The 23,660-nt window shown below is 54.3% G+C and overlaps 2 protein-coding genes across 8 annotated transcripts in view; one reads left to right on the top strand and one right to left on the bottom strand.

Annotated features, from left to right (window-relative positions):
* The first annotated feature begins 88 nt into the window (after positions 1 to 88).
* Positions 89 to 9,335, top strand: MED19 (mediator complex subunit 19). 4 transcript variants are annotated; one of them, XM_030561887.1, is made up of 5 exons: positions 89 to 348; positions 1,276 to 1,532; positions 1,752 to 1,848; positions 1,992 to 2,086; positions 7,130 to 9,335. In XM_030561887.1, exons 1-5 carry the CDS (start codon positions 114 to 116, stop codon positions 7,217 to 7,219), a joined length of 774 nt encoding a protein of 257 aa, XP_030417747.1. In that variant the 5' UTR covers positions 89 to 113; the 3' UTR covers positions 7,220 to 9,335. The 4 variants fall into 4 exon arrangements, with proteins under 4 accessions (XP_030417747.1, XP_030417748.1, XP_030417750.1 ...); XM_030561888.1 differs by lacking the exon at positions 7,130 to 9,335 and adding an exon at positions 2,984 to 3,384; XM_030561890.1 differs by lacking the exon at positions 7,130 to 9,335 and adding an exon at positions 2,951 to 3,015.
* Positions 9,336 to 13,555: 4,220 nt separating this feature from the next.
* The window catches only part of ZDHHC5 (zinc finger DHHC-type containing 5), a 45,303-nt gene continuing 35,198 nt past the window's right edge, over positions 13,556 to 23,660 (bottom strand). For all 4 annotated transcript variants that reach the window (XM_030561877.1, XM_030561876.1, XM_030561875.1 and 1 more), the window contains 10 exons: positions 23,122 to 23,243; positions 22,363 to 22,520; positions 21,614 to 21,786; positions 21,262 to 21,364; positions 21,053 to 21,144; positions 20,436 to 20,568; positions 19,894 to 20,017; positions 18,132 to 18,244; positions 16,593 to 17,464; positions 13,556 to 15,434 (listed from right to left, as the gene is read on the bottom strand). In XM_030561877.1, coding sequence (XP_030417737.1) covers positions 15,269 to 15,434; positions 16,593 to 17,464; positions 18,132 to 18,244; positions 19,894 to 20,017; positions 20,436 to 20,568; positions 21,053 to 21,144; positions 21,262 to 21,364; positions 21,614 to 21,786; positions 22,363 to 22,520; positions 23,122 to 23,243 — 2,056 coding nt within the window. In that variant the 3' untranslated portion in view covers positions 13,556 to 15,268. The remainder of the gene's footprint in view (positions 15,435 to 16,592; positions 17,465 to 18,131; positions 18,245 to 19,893; positions 20,018 to 20,435; positions 20,569 to 21,052; positions 21,145 to 21,261; positions 21,365 to 21,613; positions 21,787 to 22,362; positions 22,521 to 23,121; positions 23,244 to 23,660) is intronic.

Below are 23,660 nucleotides of genomic sequence, written 5' to 3'. Positions count from 1 at the left end.
GACGTGAGATTGGGCGGAGTAAAAAAGAGATTAGCCAATCACAGACATGTATACGATGGACCGCCCTCCAATGAGGACTGGGCGGACGGTCACGTCCCCCAGGGACCGGGCCAATGGGAGGAGAGCGCGTGGGGCATGCTGGGATGATGGAGAATTTCTCGGCTCTCTTCGGAGGGGCCGAGCCACCGCCTCCCGCTGCGGCTACCGCGCTGGGCTTCGGTCCGGGGAAGCCGGGGGGTCCCGGCGCCGGGCCGCCCCCCGCAGCCGCCGCGCCCCAGACCGTGGAGGACGTCGCCCGCAAGGCCGCGGCTGCCAGCGGCCCCTTCTACCTGATGCGGGAGCTACCAGGTACCTGGCCAATGGGGCTCGTGGGGGCGGGCCTAAGGCGGCTAGCCAATCGCCTCGCTCAGAGCCTCTGATTGGCTTCTCTTTTCGCCTATCTATGGCTGGGGCTGTTTTCCTTAGTCCAATAGGCAAAACAGACGGGCCAGTGGAGGCGGGACTTGGGGGGCCCCTTTGGATTGTTAGCCCCTTCTGCCAATGGGGAAGGCAGAAACCTACGGGGGCGGGAACAGTGTGGATGAATGGTGGATTGGCAGCTCTGAGAGCCAATAAGGATGGAATAAGACGTTTGTGAAGACTCGGGGAGATGGAGTCTCGTAGCCAATGGGAGGATAAAGTTTGTGGGGGCTAGTGGGGTGGAGGGGGAAGCCTGCTCCCAACTGGGTCCGCACTATCCATTTCCCAGACTCCTCTGCCCCTGAGCCAGTGCTGGGGGTGGGGTCATGTTACGGTGTCACTGACAGACCCACGGCCCTGGCTGCCCAGTCAGGCTCCCCTGGGGGCTGGGCCGTGATCTGGGGCATCCAGCCCAGGTGCTGCTTTGTGGGGTTAAATCCCGGCTCCTCTCCCCCGTTGCCAGCTGGACACACAAGGCTCTGTTGCTCTCTGTGGTGCTGCCATGCCCCGACCTCAACCAGCCTTAGCGGAGGGGATCGCCCCCCCGGGCTCAGCTGTGCTCTGCCTATAGCCAGTGCACCACAGACATTAACGGAGCCTCACGGCCGTGCTGAGCCATGCAACTGCCAACCCCAGCTTGCAGCTGGAGAGAGAGTTGAAGTGAATTTGCCCAAGGCCAGAGGGGAAGTCAGTGGCAGAGCTGGGCAAGGAAGCCAGGATCCTGGCTCCCAGTCCTGTGTGCAGACAGCCTCATTTCGTTGCCTTCAGCAAGGCTGGGTGTCAGTATAAAGCGCTGCTCTTCTGGTTCCTTCCCAGGCAACATGGAACTGACAGGCAGCACCAACCTGATCACACACTACAACCTAGAACACTCCTACAACAAATTCTGCGGCAAGAAGGTGAAGGAGAAGCTGAGCAACTTTCTGCCTGACCTGCCAGGGATGATCGACTTGCCGGGCTCGCATGACAACAGCAGCCTGCGCTCCCTTATTGAGAAGCCACCCATCTGCAGCAGCTCCTTCAACCCCATCACTGGCACCATGTTGACTGGCTTCCGCCTGCATGCTGGCCCGGTGAGCTTCCCCCCAAGTTGCTGGGAGTGGGAGGGTAGCTTTGGAGTTAGGGTCAGGGAAGGGGGGAGTCTGAGGTTTGGGTTGGGGGAGATGATGCAGAGAGGTCTGCTGAGAAAACAAAAGACAATTGCTGGTTGACAGGTGATATGTAGCGGGAAGGGAGGTGACGTTTGGAAAAACTCCATCACCCCCACCTACCCTGATCTTTGTCTCTTCCAGTTGCCAGAACAGTGTCGCTTGATGCACATCCAGCCACCCAAGAAGAAGAATAAACACAAGCACAAGCAGAGCCGCACCCAGGATCCTGTTCCCCCAGGTAAAGGCTGCATTCCACAACTCCAGCAATCCTGTCTCCCAGACACATTGCAGCAGGCCCCAGTAACGTCATAGCTAGGCCAACCATCCCCCATCTCCCAGGAGGGGACTCACTCGAATGCAGATCTACGTCTCTCTTTGCAGAAACCCCCTCAGACTCTGACCACAAGAAGAAAAAGAAGAAAAAGGAGGAGGATCCGGAGCGGAAGAGGAAGAAGAAAGAGAAGAAGAAAAAGAAGGTAGGGGGCAGCAAGGGGGAAGAACTCCTGGTTCACTTCCCCACCAGCCTGGCTACACTCATGTTACCGGGCAGGGACAGGACTCGGAATGTATCCAACACCCTCCTGGTTATCCCCCTGCTCTGGAGCCTGTGTCCTAATGTAACGGCCCTGGAGAGATGGGATCTGATGCCACCGGTGATCCATGTGGTCCCACCCAGAGTGGGCAGAAAAATAGGCTTTTGCCCTCTGAAAAAGTGTGTGTGTGTGTGTGTGTGTGAGTGAGTGTGAGAGAGAGAGAGAGAGAGACCCCCTCAAAGGTGGGTGGGCACTGTGTGTGGGTGTGACCCCTCCCTGGGGAGAGTGGGGGGTAGGGACTGTGTGAGTGTGACCCCTCCTTGGAGGGCAGGAGATCAGTTTCCAAAAGAAATTAAGACTCAAATATTTTTGATTTAGAAATGCTAGTGTGGTGACTCCTGGGAGTTGTAGTTCAGGTGCCTCATGCCCCCTCTCTATAGGGCAGGATTCTTGGTCAGTCTACATCTCCCATGATGCACCACTTTCTCACTCCATGAGAGTCCCTGACCATGGGAGATTTAGTCTGGCTGGGAACCTGGAGACATGGTGCGTCTGAAATACAGCTCCCGTGAGACACCAAAGCTGAAATATTGGGGGTGTTTGATTTTTAGTAGGAAACTGACATTTGCTGTGGAAATTGCATGCTGTTGGGGGACAAGTGGGTACCCACAGAAACCCCACTGGGGGGCTGGAAAACACTTGAGGCCAAAAATTCTGAGTCTTTCCCCCCTTGTTCTGACTGGTCCCTGGGCTGAGGAATCCTGTCCTGACTCACAACCCCCATAGCCCAACTGTGAATCCTCACAGGGGTCGGTTGGTCTATCTGTCTGTCTGACTTAGAACCGGCACAGCCCAGAGCACCCAGGCGTGGGCAGCTCCCAAGCCAGCAGCAGCAGCAGCCTCCGGTGAGCCGCCAACTCTGACCGTGGCACCGGGATCGCTCCAGGGAGACGCCCATCATCGACTTGCTGAGTGCTGGGGAGAGCAGCGCTGGAGGCGACATTAGGAATACCCTAGAGCGGCTCGCAGGGGGGAACTGGGCTGCCCCACTGGGGGCCCCGGTGTGTACAGATATCCCAGGGCATCAGCCTGGTGGGAGCACAGTCTCAGCTGGAGAGGGGGCACTGGTTGCTGCCTTTGAGGCTTGCTCGTCCCTTTTATACCAAATAATCCTCTCAGTAGCAGAGGCTCTTTTTTTATTCTTGTTTTAATTAAATCTCTGCTTGGAGGAGACGCCAGTAGCTCTGTTTGAAAGTGCCCTGCTCACTGCTTGTGCCTGGCTAGGCCTTGGCTCGCCGCCCCCCCCCCTCCCCCCCCCCAGCCAGGGCAGAGCAGAGCAGAGCAGGTGCTGGCCCAGCCACCAGCAGAGTGAGCCTTGAGGACATAGATTTCAGCAGGGGCCTGGGCTGTGGGAAGCAGGTAACAGGCCAGATAGCCAGAGCTCAGCCTCCTGGCTGTGTGGAGCAGTGGGGAGGAAGAGGCCGAGTCTATTTCCCAAGGGGGCAGGTGTCCAGCTCACAAGTCTCCAGGGCGTTAATTAGACCCCATCCTGATCGAGCAATGGGGAGCAGACTCCTGGGTTCAGGCAGGCAGCTCTGCTGCAGGGCTCTGGCTCTAGTATGGCTGCCAGCAGCTAACAGCCCAAGTCTCATGGTGGTGGGAGGGGACAGAGACAGCCTGGATCACTGGCCTAACAGGCCAGCAGGGGGCACTACCCTCCCTAAATAAACCATACGGTGTTGCAGCGCCCAGGGCCAGAAGATGCTGTTCACTACCTTCAGCAGCAAAGCAGGAATGCCCAGCTGCCCGAGTCACTTTGGCTCCCTGTGCAGCCCCTGGGAACCCTCCCACCCTAGCCAGACTTTGAGCTGCCTCTCTTCCTGTTAAGGGGGCAAAGTGGCTGGGGCCTTAACCAGTGGTTGTAGTTCCCTTCCTCCTCCTGCAGGGAACTGCTGCACAGTGGAGGCCTGGCAGCTCTGTGCTGCTTCTCAGGGCTTGACTCCCAGCAGTTCCCAGGGGCCATGTGTTTTACATCAGTGAGAGGTGGACTCTCCTGAACTAGCCTGAAGCAGAACCAGCTCACAGCACCCTCTGCATGGAGCATCTTGCATGCCCAGGGGTCAGGGGGAACTCTTCTGTGGTGGGGATTCCCTGTCCCAGCAGGTTTTGGGCCCCTTCTCTCTGGACTGGGCTTCCTAGCTGCTCCTCAAAGCTGCCTGTGCCTCTCTTCTGTGCCAGCTACAGGGGTTTTTGTTGGGGGAGGGAGAATGCACCCTTAGCCTGTGCTTGGCTCACACTTACAGGGCAATCTCCATGGGGTAACAACTGCTGCCTTCCTGCAGGAACCATGTGCCCTGCCATGCATGGGGCATTCAAACAGGAGGAGCTCCAGCCCTTTCCTGTAGTCCTCTCCTCAGCGGTGGCTCCACCCACCCTGTCCCTGCACAGCCTGCAGGGGTAAGCTGGATGCATGCAGGGGCGGGGCAGTGCACACCTGCCTCCCAGTGGTGATGATAGACTGGGGCCAGCTGTGAGCTGCTCCCGCTGGGAGGCAATGTGGGTGAACTGCTGCAACTTCAGAAGGCAGCGGTGGCCAGAAATTCACCCCAGGCAGCAGCTCAGCCTCGCCCCAGCAGCTATGGGGTGGCCTTTGCCTCTCAACCCCTGCCCCGCATCCACTCCCTTGAATCAGATGCTGTCTGACCCAGGCAGCTCTGTTCACCAGGCACCCTGCAAAATACCACAGTGCAGCCTGGATCCAATTCCTTCATACAGACCCAAGGCTCCCGGCTCCAGGGCCTGGCTGAACTGACTGCCGCTGTCTTGGAGGAGGGTAGCAGGAGGCTCGAGCCTTTGCCATTCCCCCACTGCAGGATCTCGGCAATGGCAAACGGCTTTCCGTGGCAAGAGAGGATAGCTGGGGAATTTGGCCCCAGCAGGGCCTGTGTGGAGGAAGGGCCTAGCTAACTGCATAGATGGGAGAGGCCCAAAAAGACAGCAAGCTCCACTTACTGTTGTGCAGTGCCCCAGAGCAATCTAACAACCGTTCTCCTGTGAGACCCATAAGGCCAATGCACCCCTGGCCCTTGCACCCAAGTATTAAAGTGTGCTTGCTCAGGAAACTGAGGCACAATGATAACATGGCCAAAGTCACACAGGCCAGTATAGAACCCAGGAGTCCTGACTTCCATTCCCTGGCTGTAGCTACCATCCCACACAGCTGTAGGCAATAAGGTCACCCTTGCCTTGCCCCAGCCCCATTCAAGCAGGGAGCAGAGCTGCTCAGGTGATTCCAGCCTCCTACCCCAAGGTGGAACTGGATTGGGGGTGGGGCACAGCTGGGTTCCTCTCCTGCTTTTACAGTGGAAGAGGGGGTACAGCCTGGAGCCCAGGTGCAAAGGGGCCAGCTGCTGCCCCCTGCTCTGTCTGCCCCTGCCTCCCCCCCCGCCCAGTAGGGCATCCTTTCTATTCCTGCTGAGGCTAGACATTATCTCTGCCTATTCCCCCTCCCCCAGCACCCACTGAGGTATGCCATTTCCATCCCTAGGTTTCAGCCCTCCTTCTTTTCTCTCCCCCTAGTCCTAGTTTGAGGAAGCTGTTCCCAGCTGTTACTACACCTCCCTGGCTGAAATATCCACAGGCACAGGAGAACCGGGCTTTGGTTACAGACAGGCCAATACATAGATGCCCAGCTGGCCACCACCCATGAGGACACTCGGCAGGCTTAATGAGCTGGTTGGAGCTCTCCCAGTAGCAGCCATGGCATCCTGCTGTCTCATGCACTGGATGGGGGTCCTCTAGATACATATGCTCTGCCTGACCCTCGCTGAATCCTGGCTACCACCTGGCATGGCAGCAGCTTTGGGGAGAGGCAGCTTTGCACCATTCCCCTACAGTCCCACCAGATAGAGTTGGGAACTGACTGCCTTTCCCTGCCCTGGGAGGCCCCTCTAGCACTTACCCGTCTCCGCTTTTTAGGGCTGGCTTATGCACCTGTCATCCCTGTTCTGCCAAGGGAGAGGGGTGCACTTTCAGAGCAGCCAGCTGTCCCCGGCCCATTTCTGACCCAGTTTCAACCGCTAGGCATGTACACAGATGAGAGGGAAGGAGCCCAGTTCTGCCATATTCCACCCTGCGTGTAGACCTGAGCTAGAGTTGTCTCCCCTCCTGTTGGGAGGGTTAATTGGAGGGGTGACCATAGGTGCAGTAACCAGGTTTCCTTTCCTCGGGTAGTAATGCCCACCCCAATCATTAGCATGTTGTGTTTCTCTCTTGCTATTTGCATGGTGCTCAGCTTGGCTGTGGCTGCTTTGCTTTCACTCGCTTGTTGCCAGTTTCACTCTCAGGTTCCCTACAGCACACAGTGGGGATAGTTGGGTTGCAACAATTGCTCGGAAAAGCTTGTTTGCTTTACTGAATTGTGGAAAGCTTTCCCTTACTTGGCTATGCACACGTGTGGGGGCAGGTTTGACCCTGACACTCAGGTTTCCAAACTGTCTGGAAGTTCTAACACTCTCGTAATGTGACAGCCAAAAACCCTAACATCCCCCCCGCGACCCCCCACTAAGGAGCAGGTGGGAAAGCACAAGGGTGGTTCTAGTCAGTTCCTACTACAAACAATGAATGAATGAGGAAGTTGTTCTCCTGCATCAAGCCTGCCAGCTTTTCACAGCAGAAACGAGGGCATGAGCCATAGTGACCAAAAGGAGGCACAGATCTGAGCCTAGGAACATTTATATTTTTACTGCAAACAGCCACTCCTACCACAGAGCAGCAATTCACACGGAATAAAGTCAGTGTTCGGGAGAGGGTGAACAAAGGCTGTGTCCAGTGTTTTCTGCTTGTCTTATCCTCCACTTGTATCTCAATCTCTTTTGGTATCTTGCTTCAACCTCATTTTCATAGCTGTTGCTCCTTTCTGAACAGTTGCCATCAAAGTGCAGTGGTTTCTCCCAGCCACAGTCTGAGCCTGTGCCTTGGTTTCAGATGCCACCTGCATACAGAAGTTACCTACCTAAGGTGAATCCACTCATTTGTATGGAAAGATCCTCCCCAGTGGGCCTGGACAGGCAATAGGCCCTTCTAAAAGATTTAGCGTAGACTGCACCACATCACAAGTGAGGGGCTATTAATTTGTGGAGAAGGACCTCACCGAGATGGGAACAATGCAGGACAATCCACAGAGGTGAAGTGGTCACTGCTGCAAGAAGGAATGTTGGAGGAAGCCAGGATAACAGCATCTCCATGGAGTCCAGTGTAGGGGAGGAAGATCCCTATGATCCAAGGAGATTGACACTGAAGAAAACTTACCCCATTAGACATTTGAGTTGTGACGTACCAAGAGCTTTCAGACACTTTGCAAAGGCTGCACCCATATCCCCATCACACTTCTCTCCAATCAGCACCTTACAACTCAGATGACAAGTAGCTGGGCAATCAGGGCTGGCTGGCTGGCTACAGTATGGAAAGTTGAAATAGCCAGACATCACGGGGGGGGTGTGTGTGTGTGTGTGTTACCATTGACTTCAATAAGGGCAGCCCTGTTAGCCCTCACAGCCAAAAGGCAACCCAATCACATGGGAGGGACGTGTTACAGCTGCTTCAGACCAGGTCACAAGCTTTATTCCCAACCTCTGACCATTTCTAAGCAGCCAAGAGGTTTTGATGCACATTGACCCTAACCCAAGCTCCAACTCCAAGCCTGAGAACAAGACTGGTTGTTGTTAAACATCCTAGATAGGAATAGTGCACAGAGCTTGGAAATTGGTTCATAGGCTTAAGAAGAAAACTCTGGGATACTCTGCTTGATTTGCGCTAGTAACGAGTCCAGTCACATAACAGCCAGGACTGATGACCTTATACAGATAACTTATGTGAGGACCAGTCTCCCAGAGTTAGTAAGCTGGGGTCAGAATGCACAGAATAGTCCACCTGATGGAATGGGCTCTGGCCATCTCTTAACGTGAATGCTCCCAGCCTTGTCCTGACCCATGTGGGGACATGAAGACCCTGGAATCAATCTCTCTCCAAAGATTTGTCAAGGCCCTACCAGAGGAGATATACATGATAGTCCTTTCCCAGAGGACGGGAAAGACCTCCATCGCCAGAGGGCTGCAGAAAGAGCAGTGGTGTTCAGAGGCATGGCAGCCAGAGTCCTTAGGGTGATCCACAGAGTGATTTGCTTCGCCACCTGCTTGTCCTAGATGCCACACCTGGGGGGTATCACCACTGGGCTGGGCTTGGCTGGGTTCATGTTCTTCCTTCTCCTTCAGGTTGACACTTAGGACCTATTGGGGGATCCAGGTTCCAGTGCCCCACCTCCATCGCTTCTCAACACAGAAGAGAACCTATCCCTCGCAGGCTATGAGACTCTGACCCGACTGAATCAGAGCCATCTTCTGGAACACCTATGCCCAAAGCACAGACAGAAGCCACCTCTGTGCCAGGATGCTTGGATTCCTGCAGAGATCCTGCACCCCAAGAGTAGGCTCCTAATTCCCAAGCCAGGTGCATCTGTGGTCACTACAGTTTGGACTGGTGGAATTTAGGCAGTAATTCCGTATCTCGAGTGCTCCCAAGTCAGTGCATGTCCAAGGGTCTGCTAAAGGCATGGGGAGCTGTGTGGTCTGGAGCCATTGAGGATGGCCTCTTGTACAGATATGCCATAGCTCCCATAAACAGTTACAGCCATGGGCTGCAACCTTCCTGGGGTCGTCTCTGCTGCTAATTCTGCCATGCCTACAACCAACAGAGTCACATGACACCCACAATCTGAAACAGAGGTGGACTGACGCTGGCTTATGAAAGAGGCAAGTTTTCTAGGGCAGAATAGTTAAGAGTTTAAGAAACTGCCACCTGTTTGAAAATTCGGACACAATTCTGTCAATGAAAGCAGGGAGAAAACCAGGTGAGAGAATATTCTTAGCAGCCTCCAACCCAAGCTGAGATACTTGCCTCCTACATTCGCTGTTGGCTGAACGGGAATGTGCACGAGTCCACTTTCCAGATGGGATAAACAAAAAATAAATGACTGAAAAGATTACTGAGGAGGTTTGTGGTAGAGCCCTGATCTTTGCTGTTAGACCGATGGCTTATCCACTCAACCATAGAAACTCACACATTATTATTTTACGCAGTGTTGTTGTAGCTGTGTTGGACCCAGGATATCAGAGACATGTTGGGTGAAGTAATATCTTTGATTGGACCAGCTTCTGCTGGTGAGAGAGCTTTCAAGCTTACACAGAGCTGAAGAAGAGCTCTGTGGCGCTCAAAAGCTTGTCTCACCCACAGAAGTTGGGCCAATACAGGACAGCACCGCATCCACAATCTTGTCTTGGTTTGTATTACCAAGATCAGAGCCCCTAGGAATGCTAATCCTTTGAGCTACAGATGAAAAAATGAAGGTTACTTGTAACTGGAGCTTTTTTGATGACTCTGCATATCCATACTTATGGGTATCGAGCTGCCTGGTGGCGCTTTATGGTAGAACCTTCTCCAAGCAGTGCCTGCTAGAGTGCATGTGTACCTCCTCCTACTCCTCAGTGTCTCTGAATGTTCCGAGGGCAAGGCTTTAAAAGAGGGTGCCGTACTCTCTGCCGCCTCAATTCCTTTCACTGCCAACCCAGAAGACTAGGATAGGACTCTGAGAAAGAGGGGAAGGTGCACAGATACTACAGGCTTGAGCTAACTCATAACATCACACAATTCATTGCTTCCCCCATCTGGAAACAGACTGAGCAGACAAGCTAAGACCCATATGAATCTTAGCATAAGAAACAGTCTGGATGACATCCTAAAACTCTTAGTTCTATCTAAGTAGTAAACAAGAGCTGTCTTGCAACCTAACAGGTTGTCTTACAACAGGTTATCTTACAACGCAGGCTCCACTTTACTAGCATGAAGGTTGGGAAAGAAAACTGGCAAATTAGTTACCTGACTGATGTGAAACTCAAACACTACTTTTGGTAAAAAACCTAGGATCAGGTCTAAGAACCACTATCTCTATGAAGACTAGTAAATGGCAGGTCAGCCATCAGAGCAGGTAGTTCATTCACTCTTCTGGCTGATGTAATAGTGATTAAAATAATGAACACTCTCATTTGGGTTCAAAGGGGTGACCTTATATAGATAATACCAAATTAAGGACCCAAGATGGGACAAGATCCCTTGAAGCAGGATATATATTAGACATCCCCTTCATAAACCTTTTGACAGAATCACGTACAAACAATCTACCCTTAACCAAATCACTGTAAGCTGAAATAGCAGCCAGGTGAACGCTTAAAAGGATTAGCCAATGCTTCAGACTTTATACACATTAAGTACTCCAGAACACAGAGTATAGAAGCTGGAGAGTCACATTTTTTCTCCATCCAAGTGACAAATCTAGTCATTTACACTGGTACCATGGTCCTGTCGATAGAAATTAGCAAAACATTCTGTACCAAGGAAGAATATGATTACTCACAACTAGGCAAAGTCATGGAGTGCAGCCCCCCAATAAACTTTTCTACTGAAAAGCTCCAGCTTCTTGGAGTCCTTTGCCTGAGGAGTCATCCTCTGCAGACCTTGCCTCTCCCTTTCGTTGGCTGCAGACACCACTAAGGATCTGGAAAGAGGGGGGATGAGTATAGAGGAACTCATAAACCTAGGCAGGCATATAAGAACACAAGAACGGCCATATTGGGTCAGACCAAAGGTCCATCTAGCCCAGTATCCTGTCTGCTGACAGTGGCCAGTGCCAGGTACTCCAGAGGGAATGAACAGAACAGGTAATCATCAAGTGAGCCATCCCCAGCTTCTGGCACACACAGCCTAGGGACACCATCCCTGTCCATCCCGGCTAATAACCATTGATGGATCTATCCTCCATGAATTTATCTAGTTCTTTTTTGAACCCTGTTACAGTCTTGGCCTTCACAACATCCTCTGGTAGAGTTCCACAGGTTGACTGTGCATTGGGTGAAGAAATACTTCCTTTTGTTTGTTTTAAACCTGCTGCCTATTAATTTCATTTGGTGACCCCATGTTCTTGTGTTATGAGGAGTAAATAATACTTCCTTATTTACTTTCTCCACATCAGTCATGATTTTATAGACCTCAATCATATCCCCCCTTAGTCATCCCTTTTCCAAACCGAAAAGTCCCAGTCTTATTAATCTCTCCTCATAAGGAAGCTGTTCCAGACCCCAATCAAGTATTTTCTCTCAGCTCTTTTTGAAGTGGAGTTTAAGGGAAGTTGGGATTTGCCACAGGGCTTTCACGAGGTCCATAATGGTCTCATTGAGGGGAAGGGCTACTTTTGACAACCATGCTGTGGCCAGAACGTCAACCAGGCTGTGGGAGGATTCTTTCACTACCTCTGTCTGCAAGCCCAAGTTTGAGGTCATCCTCTTCAGTAGCTCCTGGTGGGCCTTATAGTTATCTTGGGGAGGTGACATGCCTGGCCCCTGACACAGCCTCATTCAGAAAGGAAGCTTGCAATACCCCGTCTGCACAGACGAGATCCCACAGAACTGGCTTCTGGAGCTGGGTACTGGTCTCGGTACCAGAGGCTGGACTGGGTACTGTATGATGGGAGGGATAGACCCTTCTGTCAGAGAGACACTCGCCCCAGCAAGAGGAACAGTCCCAGCACCAGTCCCAGACAGTAAGAAGGAACTGAGGGGACGCGGGCCCGGTTGTGCCCTTCATAGTGGTGCTCTGAGCACATGGCGCCACAGGGCATCAGAGCCATCCTGACAGATACCACCGAGGGCAAAACTTCCCGTGACTGTGCACATACACACATCCCTACATTGGAATGGACGTCTGCAATCACTAGAAGAATTCAGTATATATTGATATTTCCCCTAATCTTTCTTAAAAGAAAATGTTTTGATACCAAAATCAAGGTAAGGCCTGTGCATTAACCAAACAGCAAGCCAGGGCTCATTCGAGTTAAGGCTGTTACTGCTTTGGGATGAAATATTGATTTTTTTATATACACACTTGACCAACATTTTCAGAAGTGTCTAGAGATTTTTGGAGCCCAAATGGAGACATCTTAATAGGGCCTGATTTTTGGAGGGTGGGTGCTTATCACTTCCTGAAATTTAGGCCCTTTTAAAGGTGCCCCCAGTTGGTCTCTTTGAAAACCATAGCTGATAAGAATGTGTGTGTATATTTGCGTCACTTGCTGTAGCAACTTGGCACTGGCTTTTGAAACCAAGTGTGTGGACCTGAATGTATGGAGTGCTGACACCGGCCCACAAAGACCACATCTTTTATCGACAGTGCTGGTCCCCCACCAGGAATTGGAGATCCATTGCTAGGACTCATTTTACCACAAGGTCCACAACTAACCACCGTCCACTAACAGATCAGTACCAGGCACTAGTTTAAACTTGCCTAGCATTTGAGATCTCAGAGATCCAGGATGAGCCAAGGCCCTGAAGCTTTACAGTTTCAGGAGCTATTTGGATAAGTCCCCTACAATGGTAGCAAAGGTTCAATGGCTTTATTTGTCGGGAGTGTATTTCCAGCTGTTCTTCCTGATTCAGCTAAACCCAACAGCTCAATTGAGGGATCCCATTTGGGGACTCTGTGGTAATGATCAGGGACCCACAGGTTTGAAATTAGGGAGGGAGAAGGCCTTTAATCTTCAAATCTTCATCAGATAGATACTATCTGGAAACCTCTGCCTAAAGTACACATAGCACCTGGCTATTGATGCAGGAACCTTTTCTTATCTCGAAGGGTATTGCTGATTGAATGGATAGAGCCTAGCATGTTCCTATGCCTGCTTACACAGTCGGCTTGCTGGGTGTGCTGGGCATGCTTGAAGCTCTAGTTGCTGCTTAGTCAGGTTTCATATCCAGAAAACTTTCCTTTACTGTTCAATGGAATAGATCAAGTGGTGAGGGCTGGGTGGCACTCATTTCCCATCTCTATCATTACTATCAGCCTCCACCTTCCCCAAAGTGCAGCACTGCCTCCTTCACAGCTAGGCCCTCGCCCTCGCGAGGTTATGCCGATGCCCTATTGCAAGCTCTCAGACTCATCGATAGCTGCCCTTCACCCGACCCTTACTCAGCCCTTCACTGACAGTTTCCAAAGTCAATTTGTCTTCCCACTCCTCACACACCAGCAGGTAACAAGGAACTGACCACTACTAGCAGTTATGCCTCATTAGCAAGCAGGCCTTCCCCTTTGCTACCACAGCTCAGAACACAGCGTGAGGACCCACTCATGTACCTTCTGGAGGCCTCTCTTGGCAACTCAGCTTAATTCTTTGACCTTCTGGCCCTTCAAGACTTAAGCAATTTTTCTGCAGATCTTTCTTTTGGATGGAATAATGGGAAAGGAAGATACCAAAGGAGACAACGCCTCCCCCTAGGAAAATGAAACAAAAACCACACAAGCCTGAAGGGGTGACTTATTAGATTTTTTTTTTATTCCTCGTTTTAAAATGGCTAATCATAATAAAAAATAAAAGTGCGGCTCTGTGGAGGCCACAAGAGAGATATTGCCATAGAGAAAGAGTCAAGTAGTGCCTGGAGATTAGGTTGGATTTCTGCTTGGTTTGCTTTGACTTTCATGGGGTTTTGGTGTGGATGTCTACAATTTTTTTGGCATATGACATGAAAATATTGCTTTGTGGGGTTTGGTTTGGTTTCCTCTTTTTTACTCTTCCCCAGTTTGGAAATAAAAACAACCGTGTGACAGTGAGAAACCATAACGGAACCATCAAAAATAAGAAATGTAAAAACATAAGAGAGAAGAACGGCTAAAATTGTCTGTGGGGGAGGGATTAGATACAGATCAAATATCTATACAGGGGAACACAGCCCTCAAGCCCCCCACTGCTGTTCTGAGCCCCAATGATATGTCTCTAGCGCTGTGCAAGTTCGTCTGTTTGTTGTGGAAGGGGTAACATCGGGAAACATGAAACCCACCCGTCCCTTCTCCCCACTTTGCTCGGAGTCAGTTTCATGACACATCCCATCCGAATACTGGAGGCTGTAAAAATGGGAAGCTGAGTCCTTAATTAAACCCACCTATACAAGGGAGACAAGGATTTGCCCACCCCACTCAGCTAAAGGGGAGGTCATGCCTAAACACTGCATGATGGGGGTGGGAGGGCTGCCTTCCAGCTCTCCCCCTTGCTTTGCTTCCTCAGGATAGGAAATCTGCCCAGGAACCAGAGAAGCCAGAAAGGGGGAGATGAGATACAAAAGGCAGGCCAGGCCCAGGACCGTAGCATGGCTGCTAGAGGAAGGACAGGCCGCAGAAGCACTGAGCAATGGTCAAGCCTGGGATCACATGAGCAAGGACCTGGAGTCTGTCCCTAAATATAAAATACCTTTCCCATCCCTCCCCCACTGGCAATTCCACAGGTGCCTCCTTTCGAATTAACCAGGCACCTGTGGTAGAAAGCCCCCCATTGCCCACCCTTCTGGATGTATATATTCTACACACCCCCCACCCCCATGTCGTCTTTCCTGGGGCCAAATGTCCTAAGGGGCATGTGGGGCCTGGGCCCTTGCGGGGCGATTCTTCCCTCTCTCTGGTAGATATATAATTTCTTTTATATTTATATTTATATATAGATATTTATATATACACACACACCTGGTAACTCAGAAGAGGAGAAAAAAATAGAATCCGTAACAATCATAAAAAAAATTATCCTTGTTTTAAAAACGATCTGTTCCTACCGCACAAGGCGAGTGATTGCACGAGGTCCACGAGTATCTGGCCCATCGGTAGTGGCGCAACTGCAGGCTGCGCTTCCCCCCACCAGCTGGAGGCGCCGCCGTGATAGTCCTCCCCCCTTTCTTTCCGCAGTGTGTGCTACATTTGCAGTCTCTCAGCTGGTTGGGAGGAGGAGGGGGACCGGGGCTGCGTTGCAGCTGTGATGATTTAAGGGGTGCCAAGGGTCTCACCCCAAATCCCAGGGGGCATATTTTAAAAGGTCACTGTCCTCTCAGCTATTTCCTCCCGCAGTTGGAGGATTCTAAAAAATGTCCATGCATGTGAGAGAGCAGGCGTGCCTTGCTCCTGGGCATGCCCCCTGCCCACCAGGGCCCAGGCGTTTTGGTATCGGCCAGGGAGTAGGCGACAGTGGGGAGAGAGCTCCGCCCCTCATACAGAGATCTCATAAGTGGTCCCGCCCACTCCAGAGACCTTCTTGACTCCTCCTCGAGTTGGGCTGCTGAGAGGTGGCTGGCCGGGGGAGGGGGAGGCCGGGCCCAGACTCTTGGGCTGCCCATTGGACTTGCTGTAGGCGGTTCTCATCTGCACCTCGTCTCTGGGGAAGGAAGGACACAAGGGCGTCAGGAAGTGACCACACACAACAGGGCTGGGATCAGTGGGACTTTCAACCACACAGCACAGCACGCTCAATGGCAGGGGATGGAGAGGGGATCCACACACACAGATGGGGAAGAGAAGGAGGATTCGAGGTGCGTCCAACATCCCAGGACAGAGGCTGGGAAGGGGAGAATGGTTATGTACTAGGAAAGGGGAAAAGGGCCAGGAGCACACCAAACCATGAAGGCCCAGCCCACCCCTTCTGGGAGAGAGATTCCTCACCGCACTAAGGTGAAAGAAGGATCTCGCACACTGGGAGGAAGCTCTGCATTCCCCCAGGAAAGAGGGCTAGGATCCACATTGCCCACCACTCTTCCACCGATCAAAGGATGGGAGACACCCACAGCCTGTGCAGTCCCCGAGGGAGTTGGACACACAGGTGCGTGCGCGCACACACGCATACAGCCTGTGCACTCCCCAGGGAGGGGTCAGACACAGAGGCATGCGTGTGCACACACACAGCCTGTGCACTCCCCAGGGAGGGGTCAGACACGGAGGCATGCGCGTGCACACACACAGCCTGTGCACTCCCCAGGGAGGGGTCAGATACGGAGGCGCACGCACGCGCACACACACATGCACGCGCACACACACACACCCCATGTTATTCCTCAGGGAGGGGTGGGACACACACACCCACACCTGGCTTTCTCTCTAGGCACAGGAGGGAGAGAGAGGACATGCCCCACACTCTTCAGAAGGGTTGAGGAAGGTCTCACCCCCCTACACTGCACTGGGGATGGGGGAGAGGTAACTCACAGACACAGGGCACTTCCCAGAGTGGGGGAAAGGCAGAGCAGGGCATGGCTCTCCCTGGATGGAAGGGGAGAGGAGGGGCATGGCTGGGGGGGTAGGGGAGGAGAGGGTTTGTCTCACACCACGCTCTCTGGCTCATGTGTTGGAGGGAGGAGGGGGAAGGGCCAGACGAGGGCAGGCAGGACTCCTTGTGGATCATCCCCAGCCTCTCCCTCCTGCGTGCTGTCGGCTCCCTTCGAGCTCCTCCGTTGGCATGGCGGTGGGGTGCTTGCCCAGGCAGCTTGTCCCCCGCCGAGTCAAAGAACACAAAAAGCGCGCGGTGCGCAGAGTTGGTACTTACTTTGGCGCCAGTAATGGCTGCAAGGCCACCTCCTCTGTCTCCGGGATGCTGGCCTGAGGCGACTGTTTTTGGCTGCTGTAAGACACGACTTTGCCCAGCTGGGGGGCAGTTGGCGGGTCGGGCGAGCGTACCCGGAGTGGCTCCGGTTTGCCGAAGCGGGGTGGCACCGGGCGGGTCAGCGGGTTCTTGCCCAGCGGTGAGCGCTTCGAATCGTCCGAGGAGGAGCTGGTGCGTAGGGCGTTGCTGGAGCCCGGTGTTGACTGGATGCCTGAGTCCACCAGCCCCGTGTCCTCCTCCCTGGCCAGGGGCGACGGGGTAGGTGACTGCTGCAGCAGCTTCTCCCGCTCCTGCATGGAGGCCACAATGTGGCGGGAGAGATTGTCATAGCGCATGGGTGAGGGCTCGCAGGGGGGTGGGTGCTTGGGTGAGCCGGCACCAGGGAAGCGGCTGTGCAGGTCGGCCTCACGCTGCTGGGTGATGCGGGCCGAGAGGAAGGGCGAGGTGTAGCCCATGGGGGGCTCCGGCTCCGGCCCGGCCTGCACTGATTCGAAGTCGGGGCTTTCAGAGGGGGTGAGCAGGCTGTCGTATGATAAGCTGCCATTGCGCGTCTGGTTCACCAGACTCTTGTAGGAGGTGGAGGTGGTGCCCTCTGAGCGGATCGACTGAAGCTGGCCCAGCTCGAAGCCTGTGCCCTGGGCCGACCTGAGGCTAGAGGAGCGCGAGCCGCTTGACAATGGGTCGATGTGGAAGCTCTTGCCGAAGGTGGGAGAGCGGAAGCTCTCGGGCTCCAGGCTCGGCTCCGAGCGGTAGCTGGGGTTCCGGCTGCTCTCGGCGATGGAGGTGGGCTCCTTCAGGCTGTCCCCTCGGCTCAGCTGCAGGGCACAGGAGATGCATGGTATAGTCGGAGACCCCCTCGCCTAATACTCACAGAACTAGAGACCCACTCCAACCTGTCCTGGGGGCTGGAACAAGGCACCTCCAGAGACAGCCCCCATTTCCCAGGGTTCCACCCTGTAGACTCCTCACCAGGCATCCCCCTAGACAGGGCAGAGGAGCTCAAAGCAAGGTCTCCCCTAAAAAGATCTGGAGTCCCCTCACAGCCCAGCCCCCACGTTCTCCCCAGCTCTGCCCTGTAGGGTTGGCATAGGGCATCCCTGCAGGCAGGGCAGGGGACACATCCCAAGAGATAAGGCAGGGGGAACTCAGCACCCCACCCCGCACTGCCCTGCAAGTTCAGCTTCAGGAGCTGGGGTAACATCCCCTTCAGAAGGGCCCTGACCCCTCTCCCAGGCTTGTCCTCAGAGGGCAGCGCTGAGTCCTGTGGGAACCATGAACCTGTCCCCTTAGAACACCACAGCCTAATGGCAATGACTGGGTGGGTGGCCTGGGGCTGGACCGAACCAACACGTTCTGAGACACCTAGTCCTTGCATATCCTTGTTCCACTGCCTCCACTTGCCCACGACATCTCCTAAGAGTCGCTCCCCACCCCCACCCTGCAGTCTGGGCCAGCCCTCAAGGACTTCCAAGGGTAGCTTACCTTGGCGCTGGTGGAGTGTGGCAAGGCAGCTGAGGCACTGCTGCTGCTGTAGCCAGGGCGGTACTTGTACATGGTCGGAGTTGGAGGGCTGTCCCTGCCTAGCAAGCTGCTGTCTGTGGAGGGGGAAGAGCGAGAGAGACACACTCATACACGGCATTCGCGGCCTCACCGCAGGGTCCTCTCCCTGCAGTTGGGGGACACCACAGTCATCGTGCTGATCCGTGAGAACCGTCTCTGAGCCTGGGATGGGGATTGGGACACCAAAGAGGGGGAGGAACTGGGTTAGATGGGCCAAAGGGCAGCACTGGGAATGGGATGAAATGGAGCAGAAGGGTCATTTCCCAACAGTGAGATCAGGCAGGCAGCTTCCAGCCCTGCATGCAGCCTGGCCAGCGCTGGGTCATGGGTTCTCGGCTCCACTCTGCTGAGCAAGGGGTCCTGAGACTGGCAGAGAAACACCACACTGAGCTGCGCAATAATCAAGGGGCTTCACTAACCATGCTGGAGATATGCTGCAGTGGAACAGTCCTGCCCTGGTGCCCAGGGGACGGGCTTTGTGGATTGTCTTTAACACTGCTCCAACACAAGAGCCCTGCCTGTTCTGAGCGCAGGCAAAAGCCCGCAACTCTCCTCTTCCTGACAAGGGAAGGTGGGGAGGTGTGCTGGGCATTTTGGGAGCTCTGTCCAACTGACGTTACAGATGTCACAGCTTGCCCTCACCTCCTGCCTCAAGGCCAAGCATCTTGCCATCACCTTCGAGGCTCTACCCCTGCCCAGATCTTATTCGCCTCTTCCAAAGCCTCTTCTCCCACTGCTCCAGCTCCTCCCACACTAACCCTGGAATTGCCTCCACCCTAGCCCATTCTGTGCAAATGCCGTCTCTTCCACCACACCCTGTAGTTCTGCCTATGGAGCCTCGCTACATTCCAGCACACACTCATTCTATGGAGAGTGTGAACTGCTGGGTCCAGTCAGCTGGGAAACAGCTTGGGACAAGGACAGTGTCTTCCTCTGCAATGACCCTAGTAGTTCATGCCTCCTCTCCCCACAGACAGAGCTCAACACCATCTCTCAGAGGCAGGCAAACACGTGGAGAAACCGCAGCACAGAGAGGGGAAGCCGTTCACCCAAGGTGTCACTAAGTGAGTCAGTCAGAGCCCAGAGCTTTGGACTCCCAGGAAGATAGTCTAGTCACCAGACCATGTCTCCTCTCCACACACATTCCCTTGGATTCCTTTTCCCAGCAGGGAACAGAACTGGCAGGCCAGGAGCCAGTGATAATGCCTACATGAGGGAAATTAGCATTAGCATCTGTGCTCCCACCTACACATCAGGACAGGCACCACCATCGTGACATCAGGCTACAGACAAGATTCAGGCCCCTTCTGGATCCTGGCTTCCCACACACATGGGTAGCAGCACAAACCATTCTAACTCGCTAGTCCAGAGAGTCACCGCAGCAACCTTCCCAGTCAGGGATCAGTGCAATCTAGGCAACGCAGTCACCAGCTCCACTTTGCCCTTCACTAGGCTGTGTGCAACACAAACTAAGCCCTGCAAATGCTCCAAGAGACGTTTCTAAAACTGCCCAGCCGCGTCTGCGCACAGCTCTGCTGATGCACTTTGCTTCTGCTCTGCAGCTCCCGCTGCTATCCCAGCCCTGGGCTCTGCCGATGCACCTCGATCCTGGGCTGTGCCCATGGGCTCCCCGTCCTCCGACAGGTGGGGCACAGCTGCTCGTCAGCTGGCATGCCTTCCTTACCCTCATTGGTGGCCAGAGTTAAATGTGTCCTCAGACCTGTGTAGCGGCTGAGGTCTGGCTTGGGTGGGGGTGGCGGCTCAGCATCGGCAGACTGGCTCTCCATCACCTCCAGGCTTCCTTTGGACTGCAGAGACAAAGGGCAGAGGAGCAATCAGAAGGGTGGGGCAGGACGCCAGGTCCTCCCTGCTGGGCTCAGCAGAGGTGAGGTGAGGTGAGGTGGTGTTAAAGGGGCCCTGCTGCCTCCTGGCTGACAAGGCATCCCAGGAGCAATGTCCACTTGCGGCTCAGATGCCAGGTGGGAAGGGAAGACGTGCCCTGGAGCTACCCGGGAGGAGAGAGAGAGGGAGGGAGGGTGTGAGCCTCATGCAGCAGTGGCCGCCACGTGGAAGGAACATGGCTTCAGCTGCGGGACAGGCTGGACAAACACAGTGAAACCACAGAGAGTGGAAGAAAGGGAGCACGTGAATGGCTCACTCGGTTCCTACTCACGGCTGCACACTGCACCCCCTGGGCTCTCCCTGCCCAGGTGCCGTCCTCCTCACCTTTGTTCTCTTCAGTTCAGCCTGGATACCATTGTCCATTATCTTGACAGCGACCTGTCCATCCGACACCTCAGGCCGCAGGAAGGGCGGCTTCACCAACACTGTCTGCTCTGCCTTTGGTCGTCCGAGGTATCTAGTGAAGTACAGAGGAGAGGTTAGCACTGAACTCGACACGAGAGCGGCTGAGCTGGGACAGTGCCCTATGCATGCAGACTGCTCCTGCCTGGCTGGCGCCCTACGGGAAGGAGCTGCACGCCCTGGAAGGACCCGAGGGAGAGAAGAGCCATGCTCTCTATGATGCTAAGCCCAGAATGAGGGTGCTTTTAGCCATGCAGTTCCCCAATCACCAAGCAATTCTACAGGGAACATCTAAGCCTCCCACAAAGCCAGGAGGCTCTCCTGAATGCGGCTCCCCCAGGCAAATGCCTCGAAGAGCATGACGCCGGTAGCTGCGCTGAGAACATCCAGGGGCAGGTTTGGATTTAAAGCAGAGGAACGGGGACTTGCCCTAGCGAAGCAGACACTCATATGAGGACATCCACCTCCCAGAACAGCTAAGCAGGCCGGGGACCAAGGGGCTGGCTCAGATCTCCCTGTAGCAGGTGGGACAGACTTACCTGGGAGCTGGGGAGCTGCAGAGAACGCGGCTGACGTTCTTACAGCACCCATTGGTGAAGGGGTTCACACCACCCCGGAATTTACCCGTAACCTGTGGGAGACAGAGAACTATTCAGGGGAGCCAGTACGGAGATGCAGGGAGGGGAGGCTGGCCGGCCACCGATCTCCCTCCCACCCTCCAAACACTTGTGGCCTATAGAGTACGTACCTGTTCATTGGTAGTGCGTCCCCTGGCTACCAGCACCACGTGGAACCCCGTAAGGCCAGCTACAGGGATGAAGAACAAGCCAGCCACGCACATCACAGCCATGCTGCCAGCGAAGTCAAGGAACCAATCACAGTGCTGTTCTCATATACACTCCCCACTCCAAGCCCCGCTGCTCCTCCTGCCCTGACCGGGAATGCTCTTCTCCTGGCACCCCCATGCACCTGGGAGACATCCCTTCCCCAACCTGCAATGCTCATCTCCTGGCACCCCCACACCCATGGGAAACACCCCCTCTCCTGGTCTGCTGTTTTAGGCAGGATTTCACTGCACCATGGAGATGGGAGGAGGATACGTGACGGCCATGCGGACCCCAGAGAGCTCTTCCACCTGGTAGAGGACATAGAGCAGGCCAAAGCCGAAGACGCCCATGATGTGCACGGTGAGCGAGAGCAGGAAGAGGAAGAAGTAGCGGTAGTTGCGCCGCCCGATGCAGTTGTTCACCCAGGGGCAGTGATGGTCAAACTCCTGCCAGTTACAAGAGAAGGGCAGAAAACAGTCAGAGGCTTTTGCTCAACAGCAGAGAGCTACAGGTGCTAGCCAACCTGCACAAAGGGGCAAGCAGAACACAGGCCCCCCTGCCACCCCACCCTGAACAGAGAGCAGAGCACAGGATTCCCATGCCACCCCACCCCACCCCACCGCTCCTCCCCTCACAGATAGAGTGGAGCAAAAAATTGCCACGCCACCCCACCCTTTCCCATGGTTCCTCACCCTCCAGGGAGAGCACAGACCCCTACCTGGGATCAGAGTGTAGGACCCTCACTGTCTGAACTTCATGGTGATCAGAGCAGAAGGCTCTCCCACTCCCCTGCCACAGGGAAACAGAGTACAATATGCCCTTGTCCTCTAGGGTCCTCACCCCATAAGCCATAGGGCAAATAGATTGCAACACAGACAGAGCCACCCTTCGTGTCCTGCAGCCAAGCACAGCACAGGACCACCACTGGCATGCGGAGCTGTGCAATACGCAGGGGGCTGCGGGCACAGTAGCTCAGATCACTGCAGTCCAGCCTGCACCCTGCCCTGCTGGCGGTTCCTCACCTCCACACAGTTGTCACAGACGCTGCAGTGGGAGCAGCGCGGGGGCCGGTAGAAGCGGCACGTCGCACACCATTTCATGCGCACCTGGATGCCCTTGATCTCCACTGTCTTGTAGAGTGGGGCTCTGAAGTCATCCTCCTTATCCTCATCTTCCTCTGCTGAGGGAGGGGAAATGCCCAGCAGAGCAATAAGTCAGAGCACTGGGAAGTCACAGGCCAAACCCAGCTGCTATCTGCCCCCACAAGTTGGGAGAGCTTCCGAGAACTGCCAGTCTTTGCTGTCCCGATGCTGTTACATTGGACACCTCAGCCACCCCCTAACAGGAAAATCCCCAAGTCTGCATTCTGAGCAGGCATGGGGGCCATCTAGATGGCCCCAAATATTGAATCATCTATCGGGAGGTTCTCCTAGGCCTTGGCCGCTCAGATGTCTGCTGACCATGGGAGGCTCAGGGACCTGTTCCAGGAATACAGAATTTATATCTGTTTTGGCCATCGGTCCATCTGATCCAGAATGCTGGCTCCAACAGCGGCCAACACCAGACATGACAGAAAAAGGAAAACCCTCACAATGCATGTCCCAGCACAATACCATATGACCAAGGCAAAGAGGTTCTTTCCTCAGCCCTGTGGCCAGCCTTATGCCCTGAAGCTGGAGATCTGGGGTATCTGCCCCTGTCCTGTCATCAGCAGAGCATGGAAAGAGTTGGCTCCTGACAAGACACTTCCTGGGCTGCACTGAGGTGGGAACAGCTCTCACCTCGTGGGAATATACCCGGGTCCATGAAGGTGGCCATGCTGAAGTTGGCCAGCACGAAGAGGAAGACAACAGCATTGTAGATGGGGATGATCGGGGAGATGTACAGGCTGAGCCCTGGGCACCTGCACACAGACACAAGAGATGAGACAATGCAAAATCACCTTGACTCATGACCTAATTGGACTCTAGATAGGATGCCCCCAACCCTTCTCACCCACACTTCCCCGATTTAGTCTAATATCTGCATTCTGCAACCCCAAGAGAAGCCCTTCAGACTCATCTAGCCAAGGAGGGGCTCCAGGCAATGCTATTTGGAGCTGCGAACTGGAAAAGGGTGAGGATAGAGTCCTGCCCTCAACCCTGTGTCTGAAGGCAGCAAGAGTAGCCTTTAATACCCTCTCCCCACTGCTGCTCCTTGCTGCAGAGCTCAGAAGGGCAGCAGCTGGGCAGAGGGGATGGACGTGCTGGGCACTGGACAAGCCGTCCCTGCTGTGCTTTGCAGTGTCCCAAAGTGGAAGTCCACATTCCGTCCCCGACAG

This window comes from Gopherus evgoodei, chromosome 4 (assembly GCF_007399415.2).
Source record: "Gopherus evgoodei ecotype Sinaloan lineage chromosome 4, rGopEvg1_v1.p, whole genome shotgun sequence".
In the NCBI taxonomy this organism is placed as follows: Eukaryota; Metazoa; Chordata; order Testudines; family Testudinidae; genus Gopherus; species Gopherus evgoodei.
This window is presented reverse-complemented; position numbering and strand designations above follow the sequence as displayed.